This window comes from Pelecanus crispus, chromosome 14 (assembly GCF_030463565.1).
Source record: "Pelecanus crispus isolate bPelCri1 chromosome 14, bPelCri1.pri, whole genome shotgun sequence".
NCBI lineage: Eukaryota > Metazoa > Chordata > Aves > Pelecaniformes > Pelecanidae > Pelecanus > Pelecanus crispus.
Window position 1 is genome coordinate 12,867,414 of NC_134656.1, and position 11,513 is coordinate 12,878,926.

Genomic DNA, 11,513 nt, shown 5'->3' on the forward strand with positions numbered 1-11,513 from the left:
GTCAGGCATTGAACACAATGGGAATCATGCCCAAACACCAATGCACAAACTACTCAGCTTCCTTGAGCTGCTGAACACCCATATTTCCCATTCATACATTCAAAGCAGAAAAGACATACAGTTTTATTTCGTAATCGAATAATATCAGACACAGATCCAGCGCCGCAGTATTCCATGACTATCCACAGGTCTGTGTTCTTAAAATAGCTGCCATAATATTTCACCACATGAGGACTGTGAAATGTGAAAAAAGGAGAAGAAAACAAAGGGTCAGATACCAGTAACCAGCATAACTGAATAACCAAAATACACTGCAGAGTCCCTAAGTATGTTTTAGAAATTCAGAGTTGAAGTGCCATTGAAACTCTGATCAAAAGTATTCCAAAACAATCTAAACTTGCACAGGGCTACTGCAGTCCTGCCAAGCCTCTTCCCCACAGCGGTACTCATCTGACATGCCAATAAATCAGTTCAGAGAGCTGAACTGCCTGAAAATAAATCCTATGGAAATAAGGAGCGATTAGTCTTCAATCTGGTTTAGCTCTCTGAACCGGATGACAACAAGGTCAGTGCTATGGCAAGCAAAAAGGCAGGACAAGGGGATGAGAAACAGACCATGGCAGTCCCTGGTAAAGTTGCTGCAGAGCATTTGCAACCAAATAGAAACATTAAATAAGACCCCAAGGTTGCTGGAAAATAGCTATTGTTCATTAAGAGGAATGTTCCCCCACTACCACATGCACCTACTTATTTCTACAATTTAGTCCAGGATGTATTTTAGGAGTCAGGTACAACCTAAGACTGTCTCTCACAGTCAGCTATCTGGCTGCCCCAAAAGCAAACAACCTAGTACAGTATACTGATCAGAATAACCATCTGTCCTCTGGAAAAGGTAAAGCAGAAAACTAACAGAAAGACTGCTCCTTATTTTGTGGGAACGGAGCTAAGGACCAAAAGTGCACTTAATCTAGTCTCTGCTGAGTATTTTCTAATGAAAAAACTGTAAAACTAGTAAGTCAGTCACACCGCACAATGTCCCTTAATGCTTGCACAGAAAATGTGATGCTCCAGTGATTCACTCCCTCTGCTGTTCATAACTGTAAGGTCTCATTTTAGGCCTTACAATATTAATGTTTCATTTCTTTTTAGGAAAGAGACACCCAGTAATGCTTTACAAGTTACACAGTAAGATTTTTCATGAACAAATTATTTTAAAGTTACATTTTGTTGTCTGCCACCAGTCACCTTCATTTAAAGATAGTGAGAATAAAGTGCATAGAGTAAGTGACTGGGACCATAGTTTTATATTACTAATGTAATTTATTTTAAATGGTTTTCCATGCCTGAAGTCCATAAAGTAGTGTTTCTTAAGGCTAAATTCATAACACCAGAAGAAATTGGTACACTGTAAAGTTTCAGCCTAGGACACACTTGAGATAAGGTCTTCTGCAACCATGAGCTCTTCATTAGCTAAGTTAGTACATCTTTTCCCATAAGAAACATGCAAAGACAACCCAGAGAGCCAACCATCAACCCACAGAGCTGCCAGCAAGTTATTCTGGGGATGCTCAGATCAGCAGACAGCTTGTACTGCACTAGAACCTGCACAGGCAGAAAATGGCTGGGAAGGACAATTCTGCCACCCAAGCAGATGACAGCATGTAGATTATGCACATGCAAGAGCAGTCATGCATTAGTGGCTCTCATCCACATGCTCCTTAAAAACAAACAAAAAACCCTCTTTAACAGTTTTCTATGTCCATAACCAAAACTTGTTTAGAATTCATTACCCCTTTGGACATGGGAACTGCTGTTCTAGCATACAGTCAAGTTACCACTGTTCAACAAGTGATTGGTGTGTGGGGAGAACCACAGTAACTGCTCACACGCTTGGCTCTTTGCTGGCAGCAAGTGCATGGTTATTCAACTTAGCTTAATGCTCTCTTGTTGCAAGCTAAATTTTTGTTGTCTTACCTTTGCTTGGATTAACACTACCCAAATGGTCAGTTAACAGTTGATACGAGGTAACTTGATGGTACAAGTCCAGCCTTTTAAAAAACATTTAAGGCAACATCATGGCTTTTATTTGATTAAACGCCAGATCACAGACAATACTTTTCTTTACATACTGATAATGGATTTTGCAGTATACATTTACCTGTCACATTGCTGCATTATAGATATTTCCTTTATAATCTCCTGCAGGTCAGATTCCACAGGAACTTGTTTAATTGCAACAACTTGACCTGTTTCTTTATGAATGGCTTTGAACACACTGCCATAGGAACTATGAAACAAAATATTAAACAAACACTGAATACAATAACATTTTAAAAATGCAAATGTTATGGTTTTGCTTTTTGCAAGTGCAGTCATCAGGTAAAAAATTAACTATCCTTCTGCTAAAAATATCTTTTATTTTAATGTAAATAATCAGTCCACTAGCTTCTAAACACTATAATAATACAAAATAGTCACAGCACACTAAGACGGTCAGAAAGGAGCCAAACATCATTACACTGCCCATAGCTTTGGAAGGGCCTCCAACAAATAAAATTCTTTCTCCAGCATACAGTACCAGCTGAGCATCAGTAAGAACTACAGCTCTGGTCAGAGAGGGTTGCTTGTTCTTGTCAGATATTATCTGTCTTATTTCCAGTTTCTTTACTTACAGCAGCCAGGCAGATTTACAATCAGTTTTTTCAAATAAACTGCTTAAGAAGGCAAACATGTCACTCACTGAGCATTCCCATGCTGCTTTGCCTTACCAAATGGCACAATGCAACAGAAGTCCATTTCCACCACACGGATCTTCCACAAGAGGTATCAGGGATGAACTACACCACCTCTTGAGTTCCCACAGAGCCCTGTCAACTCCAGATTGGCATTTTTCAACAATGTTTTAACTCCCTACTGCTGAGGCGTAAACTAGTGTTTGGATTAAGATATCTTACTCTTGGGAAACAAAGTCTTTATTCTGTTACTAACCAAACACTGTCACTATGCTAGAACATACCTTTGCAGTAATAGGATCATGACAAAAGTGAAAAATCAGAGCCCACTGAATCCATTGCATAGATTTGTTCTTAGAGAAATGTATATTGGGCATGCTGGAATAGAACACATACCCTTCTCCAAGCTTCTCCAATACATCAAATACTTCTTCGGGTTGTTTGGTTAAACTGTCTTCATCTAACTTCTTAAGCTGCCTGTATATGTAAGAATAGAGAAATTATTACATTTAATTTAACGGCAGTTTGGGCTTCATTGAAACAAAAGAATAAATAGCACTGCTTAAATGTACGCAAGGCTTAGCATGAATTGATTATGAAATTGATTATGAAGTAAGTTTATTTCACCTCACTAGAGACTGAATATTACTAGCATCCGGTAGCAAAAGAGGACTGGGAATTACAGAGAACAGAATTTGATCAGGCACACAAATCTACAGTTCCTCTTGGTGGTAACACATCTCAGGATCTGTACACTGGTGGTCAAATCCCAACACAGCACTGCAGTCTTGCAGCTATTGAACACATCTGCTAAAGTTCAATATCTTGAATGCAAGGATATGTACTAAGGCCATGCAAAAGGGAAAATCATCTTCCCCAATGCCTCAGCGTATGTGTGGAATACATCTCTTGGGAGAAAGGAGGCAATACTGATCTCACCTGTACATTTTTAACATCAGAAGTTCAGATCTTAACTTTGTGGGCCTGGACATATACTAGGAAAATTCTATCAGGAAAAAAAAAAGGAAAGGAAACATGTATCTGACTCTCTCAGGATCTTAATGTCACTTGGTCCACCCTTCTTAAGTGCATTGCAAGTAAGAGTCAGCTGAAATACTTCCTAGGGAAAAAAACCCATGCTATGTACAGTGACCCATCACTTAGATCCCCTCATCCCCAGTACAACTTTTGTGGTGATTCCGTACACAAAGCAACAAGATCAAACACATTTGTTTCAGTCCACCTTTACCACACAAGAGAGCTGTTCACCAAGAAACTTCCTGAAACAGCTAAGGACTACATAAAAAAAGTTCTGAAGTATTTTATTGTCGAACAAACAGTATCCAATAGCCCACAAACAAGTGCTCTTTCATTTTCACACGAACTAAAAAAAAAAAGAAACACCAAAAACCTGAAACAACAAAAAAAGGACACAAAACCCACCCAAACAAAAAAACCCCAAACTCCCCAAACTAGCTCATACAAGTTTTTGAAACACAGAAACTTATTAGTCTCAGAGTTTTCAGAACTTACTGGTCTCACAGCAAGCAGTGTTTAAAATGAAACGTGCGTGGTCACCTACAAGTGCAAATTAGTACTGAAAGCTCTTACTACTGCTGTTAAAGATCATGACTCCAGCCACAGGCATGCTAATTTTTATACTAAATATATATTTTTTCCCCAATTTCTTCAGAAACAGAGTGAGAAACCACTCATCGATCCCCAGCCATTATGTTTATGCACAAAAGCCATATAGGAAGAGCAGCTCACGCATGGACTACATACAATGGCTTCCTGAAGCAAAGGAAACATTATAAAGAAGCAGACTCAGGAAGTGGTGAAATACTGAAAGTAGTCACTAGCTTCCCTGCAAAGATAAGTGTCAACCAACAGAATGTTGCTTGTCCTTGTGAAAACAGGGAGCAAGGAAGGTGTGGGAAGAGGAGAAAAGGGGTGGGGGGGTAGTATCAGTGACCACACAAGCTGCCATTTCCAAGGAGCCCAAAAGCGCCAATGCAAGAGGCAGATTCTTTTTGCTGAAGTTGACACCTAAATCCTGCTTTGAAAAAAAAAAAAAAAAAGTGCTTTTCATATACCCAAACACAATAACCAGACAACTACTGTGCTTACATCAAACTACGTCTGTTCGGCTACAGCCCAGGAGCACAATTACTTTGCACTGTCCAGTTCATCCAGCACACTCGCTGCTGTCAAAGACACACTCTGCCTTCTTACTGTTTGTTTATACAACGTGGATAGAAGAGCAACACAAAACCAATCTCACCTAAATTCTTATTCAGATCTAATCTGAATCACCTTCCGGTTAATCACTGGCATAAGCAATTATAGAATAAAAAGAGACTTTTTTTTGATAGAAGATACGTTGCTGTTTTGTTTAATAAAAAAAGACTGTCACTGAAGACCAGAGCTGGCAGTTTCCTTTGTTCACTGCCGAAAGCGTTCCCTGGGACCCAGCTGCAAACCGCTGATAGCACTTTGACAGGCTGACACTTCATTCAAACTGCTGCTGATGTCCAAATCACTCCCTCCGCAGTCTTGCTCCGTTGCGGCCTGGCGTTCAGAGATAGCTGGCTCACGTCTTCGTTTGGAGGTTGCCCCGAAAGCCCTCGATGAGCCGGGCTCGCACCTCGGCTGCCTCACCGGGCCCAGCACGGGGCAGCGGGAAGGCAGGCAGCGCCCACGCTGCGTGCCAGGCTGGGCACGGCGCCGCGAGGCCAACACCTGCCCAAAACTCACGCAAAGAGAGACAAGAGGAAAGAACAAGTTCCCGGGGGCTCTGCCTTTACGCTAGCACGGGTCAGCACATCCCCTCGGTACAGCCGCGCTCACCGGTGTGAGCTTCCGCAGCCGCCAGAGCCAGCGCCTTCTCCGCGGGCTCCGGTATTTAAGCCATTTTTCCACCGCCTGAGCTCGGTGCTGTCACGGCACGGACCCACCAGCGCTGTACAATTCACTCCGGTGCGAAGCGATCAGCGCCAACAGCCCCGCGGCCCCGGCGCTCCTCCGGCCGCCGCCTGCCAGTTCGGGGCGGCGTGCACCGGCAGGGCCCCGGAGAGGCGAGGGGGCAGGAGCTCAGCGCGGCCGGCCACCCCTCTCCCGCCGGCGCCAGGCCCCGCGCCGACACCCCTCCGGCCCGCAACAGGAAGGCCGCGGCCCCGACACGGGCTGGCCGGGCCGCGGCGGCCCCGGTGCCCGCGGGGATACACGCCCCTACTCACCGGCGCGGGTTCCGCAGCTGCACCGTCTCCATGGCGCTGCAGGGCGGCGGTCGGTCAGCCGGCCACTCGCACCCTCACTCCTCCATAGCAGCCCGCCGCGCTGCGCCGCGCCGCCGCTTCCGCCCGCCGCCGGAAGCCAGCGGGGAACACCCGCCCCCGCCCCGGCAGAGCGGGACGGGACGGGACGGGACGGGACGGGGCGGGGCGGGGCCTGGCCAGCTCCCGCCCCGCCGCCGCGGCAGAGAGGGGCGCGGTCTCGCCCGGCCCCGGCCCGGCGCGGCGGCAGCGGCGCGATGGCCGCGTCGCCCAGCGCCAGCGTCCTGCGTCGGGCCGGCAACGAGGAGTTCCGCCGCGGGCAGTACGGGCCGGCCGCCGCGCTCTACACCCGCGCGCTGGCGCTGCTGGAGGCCGCAGGTACGGCGCGTCCCGGGCCGGGCGGGGGGGCGGCGGGAGGGCCCTGGGCCGAGCCTCTCCCCGCTTGTGTCCCGCCGCAGGGGAGGCCGCCGCCGAGGAGCGGAGCGTGCTGCTCGCCAACCGCGCCGCGTGCCACCTGAAGGACGGCGCCTGCCGCCTCTGCGTCGCCGACTGCAGCAGGTGAGCGGCGGCGGGGCCGGGGGCGGCGGGGCCGGAGAGCTCGTCCACTTGCTCCCCCACCGTTAGGTTAGGGTGGGAGGCGAGGCAGGGACGGCGACAGCCCCGGAGCAACGCCGGCCTGGCCTGCCCGCGCCGTGCTCGAGGCCCTGCCGCAGGCCACCCGCCCTCCCATCCCGCCCCGGGCTCACACCGTCCCGGGCGGCTCTCTCCCCTCTGTCGCAGCGCCCTCGACCTGGTCCCTTTTGGGATCAAACCCCTCCTCAGGCGGGCCGCGGCCTACGAGGCCCTGGAGAGGTACCAGCTGGCCTACGTGGACTACAAGACTGTGCTGCAGGTGGACTGCTCCATACAGGCAGCACACGACGGTGTCAACAGGTAAGGCTGCATGGTGCTCCCGGCGGGTAACGCCAAAAGGCTGGGGAATACAGCAGCTGGCCGCTGCTGCAAGTCCTGCTTTGTTTCTGCAGCCCTGTCAGGGGCAAGCTAGGTCCCAAGCACACGGATGAAGCAACCGAGGCCTCTGACGCTTCACACAAGGCACAGGCCTGGCTGCACTCCCTTTGTCTGCTAGTGCCCTTAGCTTCTTTCAAGATGCTGCTTGAGGGCTGGGAATGAATTCCCTGGGACTGTTTCTGCTTTGCTTACTGTCTACTTCAAAACCAATAATAAACAACAGGCTTCAGTGCCCTATCTATTAAGACTCCCTATGCTGACTGGGTTTACAGGCTACTGTAGTCTTTTCTCTTCCTGGAGCTGTCTCCTTCACTTCATCACTTGCCAGGCTGAGGAGCAGTATGCACACCTCTTGCTTGGCTGAGCACTGACAGTTCCAGCCCTTGTCCTGTGGTATTTTTAGCCCTGCTGACACAAAGAAGCTTCTTTCATTAACGTCCTGTCTGTAGAAGGAACTTAGTTTAAATGCATGTAAAGGGGTTAGCAGAGAGATGCTGTCCTCGATACATGAGCTGGGTTAAAAAGTGACCCTAGTGGCTACTGCACGGCCCGTCCAGCCAACAGATGGGGTGACTGCCAGCTGTCTCTTCCAGGATGACTAAAGCCCTGCTGGAGAAGGATGGTGTGAACTGGCGCCAGAAGCTCCCACCAATCCCCACAGTCCCTGTTTCTGCCCAGACGAGGTGGAGTGTTCCTTCTGCTGGAGCCCCCGGGACAAACACTCCTCCTGCAACTGCACCTCAGGGAGGACCAGGTGAGAGCATGCCCTTGGGCTGGGCACAGAACCCTGTAGTTCAGAATGGTGATGAACAAGGCAGCTGCCACGCCTGCTTGGCATGTCTGCAGCTGGGGCTGAGGCCTGGAGAAACCTGGTCCTGGTCCTGCCAGAGCCTTTTTTGTTGATTCTGGATCCTTTGATGTTTCTGTGTCTCACCTCTGGTATGGGGATATTTGCTTTCTGAGAGGCTGTGCTGATCTTGTCAATTTTATAGTGTTCCGTATTCTTTCACGCTGTTTCCAGACCAGACTGCTGCTGGCACAGAGAGAGCTCGAACTCTGAAGGAAGAAGGAAATGAACTTGTAAAGAAGGGAAACCATAAAAAAGCAGTTGAGAAGTACAGTGAGAGTTTAAAGCTCAACCAGGAATGTGCGACTTACACCAACAGGTACTACTTGGCTCTTTGCCCAAGTACTTCTTGGCTTTTTATAAAAGCCACCATGGTGCTTCTGACAGCTGTCTAATGTTTGCTCCCAAACAAATGAATAAAACAAGAACACCCATACATGTTCGCCCCAAGTGCTGTCTTCCCTGTAGTTTGTATAATGTTCTTTGATCAGGTACTGCAGAAAGCCCCTGGAGACACTCAGCTTAGGGCTGGTAAGGGATTTCTACCTCTAATGCTTGTCTGTCAGGACTGTTATTTTGAGTAGTGTCTGCTGCCCCATGCACCACAAACTGCAAACTGCTATACTTAAAGACTCCTAAGGCAACTGCAGTAAGCAGAGCATATTCTAGACTGGTGTAGCTAGGAACCTGCATCCTTGAAGTGTGGATTCTGAGCTTTAGAGTAGGTTACTCTAAAAATTCTCTTTTTTTTCAGACTGAAAAACTGTTTCCTTTTTTCCCCCCTTTTAACTGAAACAAACTTGAGCTCAAGAAATAAGATTACATAACATATGAGGCTAAAGACTGTTTTGGAGTCCAGTTTTGTGCTATGCAGGGGTTGGCTGAGATCTGTTATGTATGTTGCAGCCGTAGATGCTGCTTTTAGCTGAAGATCTCTAACTAGGTAATTGTATTGCAGAGCTCTCTGTTACCTGACTCTGAAGCAGTACAAGGAAGCAGTACAGGACTGCACAGAAGCTCTGAGGTTAGATCCTAAAAACATTAAGGCACTCTACAGGCGTGCTCAAGCACTTAAAGAGCTGAAGGTAAGTCAGGAGGTTTTGAACAGTTTTAGGCTAGGACTAGAACCCTGTTCATGCATGACCAGGGCAAGAGACGCCGTTTAGAACTTGTTTCTGTGCTAGACAACATCTGCCATCAGCTAGTTGAGACCTGTCTGGACTGGGGGGAATTTTCTTTCACATTGCTATTTGATGGTTGGATCTCATGAGTTTCTCAGCACCAGGTCCTGTTTCTGGAGATACTGGAAGCAGCTACATGTTGTGTTGAGCTTTATCTTTTTTTGTGCCTGGTGAGAGATTCTCTAGGCAGTATTGGAAGACTTATTGCATTGGTGGTTGACTCGGAACCCACTTGAGCGATGAAATTGTCTTCTCAGCTGTAGTTTAAGCGTGTTTTAGAATGGCTACATTGATGCCAGTGCTTAAGCAATTATACAGAGGGAGTCATGGGCTTAGTTGTGTTGTGGGGTAGTAATTCTGCACCAAGAGCCTTAGACTGCATTTTCAAAGTACTAACACTTAAAAAATACTCTCCTTGTAGGATTACAAATCAAGTATTGCTGATATCAAGAGCTTGTTGAAAACTGAACCAAAGAACACAGCTGCACTGAGATTACTGCAAGAACTGAACAGAGCCTAGGGTAACCAAGCAACAAGGAAAGCTTTGTTTTCCACTGCAGAAGAAAGATTTTTCCCTTCTGATGTTGTTACAGGGACCAATCTTAATGCAAGATCGGTACTGAAATCTATCTTCCACTGCTGCAGATATGTAACAGGTTCTGTGCCAGCACAATGAATGTTAAGAGACACAATCGGTATCAAACTATTATCTAGCTCTAAGATCATTCAAAGTTTTAATGCCCCTCCCTGAGAGGCATATAGGTTAACTTCCCTGGTTAAAGTCAACTTGCCTGTAACTATTGGCCTCAGGGACTCTTTCCATGTTGGTGAAGGTGCATGTGAAATGGCTATTCTCTTTCTGAAGAGCTACAAACAGCTTTTTTTGTCCTTATTCAGATGACAGTCTTGCTGTGTTTGTGCTGCTATTACTTAAATAAGGTTGCTGCAGGAACTGCTGCAGTTGCCCCAGCACCATGTACCATTCTTGTAACAGGCACAGTTACTGGACAGGGCTGCGCTTGTTCCCTCTCCCACTTGATACCTGCTGGCCCTCAGCTGAGTTTCTGCTGTTTCAGGGCAGATGTTTACAGTAGCAGCTTTCTTTTATTTTTAATTATTCTGCACATTTAAGAAAACAGAAGCAAGTTAAGCCTGCCTTGTTACACTGTGCACTACTTCTTTCTGGGTGCTTGGGAATTTTACAATTGTTTTTTTGTGTTGTGTTGTTTTGTTTTTTTAAAACCACTTTAGCTCCTCTGTGCCTTTTGGAGCAGTTGCTACAGGGTGTTACAGGTAGGACGGTATGCAGTAACATCCCAGCTGAGGTCTGGCTTACTACTTCAATGCACGTTTATACTTTTTGATCTTTTCCTTATCTGGTATTGGTGGCACTGATGGTAGGTAAAGAGATATTTGGAGTTATTCTATGAACTGTTAAAACCAGTTCTCATTAAAGCCATGTTTATTTTCACTTCAGAGCTGTGTTTTTTACATGATGGATGGTATAGGGGAACTGGAACACTTTTTTAACCACTTCATACTGTCCCCCCTTTTTGTCAGAGGACTTCAAGGGCTGCTGTATAATACCTTGCTTTGGAAGCCAGCAGTCAGACAGTGACAATACATTGCTCAGCCTTGCACACTGTGCATAGGTACAGTGCTTTAACTAGTAAGTCAAGATGCTGGACAACACTTGACCAGAGCCAACTGCTTACAGTACAGACCAAGAGATGGGCCCTTCAGGGAGGAGCTGTTTCAAGCCCTGGCCCATTACAGCTGATGGAGTACAGCTCTGGGACCTACAAAAAACTACTTAATGTCAGGCTAAGATAAGAAATCTTTGTCTGTCTTTAATGGCATTAAAGTGATGCCTGCTTTCTAAATTAAGTTCAGTGGGGTACCTGCCTGAAACCCTGACTGCTGGGAGAAGTGAGTAAGGTGGGAAACAAAGATATGGCCATGTTGACTTACTAGTTAAAAGCATTGTACCCATGGGCACAAATTGCTCCATTCACTCCACTCCCACTTCTAAGCACCGCAGCTCCACTGATCTTGCAGCCAGCACTTGCTGGAGCTTTTAACAAGTAAGTGTGATGGATTTCAGAGTGGGGAAGTGCAGGCCAGCAGTACACAGATAAGTAAAGGAAGGTCACAGAATACAGGAGGAAGACTGGCTTCATTTAGTTAAAAGCTATCCTTTTAAGAGCCCTGCTGTTATCTGGAGTGGCAGATACCTGTACTGTTCAACTACAATTCATTACAACACCTCTAAGCAGCAGCATTCACCATCTCTTTCCCCTCCCAGCAACAGCAATGTGTTTTTGTACCTTATCTCTAAGGCTTTCCCCAGCAATACCACCAGGTAGACAAAGATCAAGCACAGCAACTAGACACGCTACTTCAAGCCCAGGTTCACTTCTGTCCGTATCTCCCTTTCTGTTCCAGCAACAGTGCTGCTGTCTGTGCT

At 46.9% G+C, this 11,513-nt stretch overlaps 2 protein-coding genes across 3 annotated transcripts in view; one reads left to right on the plus strand and one right to left on the minus strand.

Annotated features, from left to right (window-relative positions):
• Nucleotides 1–6,025, minus strand: part of STK4 (serine/threonine kinase 4) — a 45,811-nt gene extending 39,786 nt beyond the window's left edge. Inside the window, exons 1-4 of one of the 2 annotated variants that reach the window (XM_075721074.1) lie at nt 5,972–6,025; nt 3,129–3,209; nt 2,159–2,287; nt 120–234 (exon numbers count right to left, since the gene is read on the minus strand). In XM_075721074.1, the coding sequence (XP_075577189.1) occupies nt 120–234; nt 2,159–2,287; nt 3,129–3,209; nt 5,972–6,003 (357 nt within the window). In that variant the 5' untranslated portion in view covers nt 6,004–6,025. The other variant, XM_075721075.1, reaches the window with a different exon arrangement.
• Nucleotides 6,026–6,264: 239 nt separating this feature from the next.
• On the plus strand, nt 6,265–10,522 carry TOMM34 (translocase of outer mitochondrial membrane 34). The gene is made up of 7 exons (XM_075721214.1): nt 6,265–6,385; nt 6,466–6,565; nt 6,788–6,940; nt 7,612–7,772; nt 8,040–8,184; nt 8,824–8,950; nt 9,468–10,522. Exons 1-7 carry the CDS (start codon nt 6,265–6,267, stop codon nt 9,564–9,566), a joined length of 906 nt encoding a protein of 301 aa, XP_075577329.1. The 3' UTR covers nt 9,567–10,522.
• The last annotated feature ends 991 nt before the right edge of the window (nt 10,523–11,513 follow it).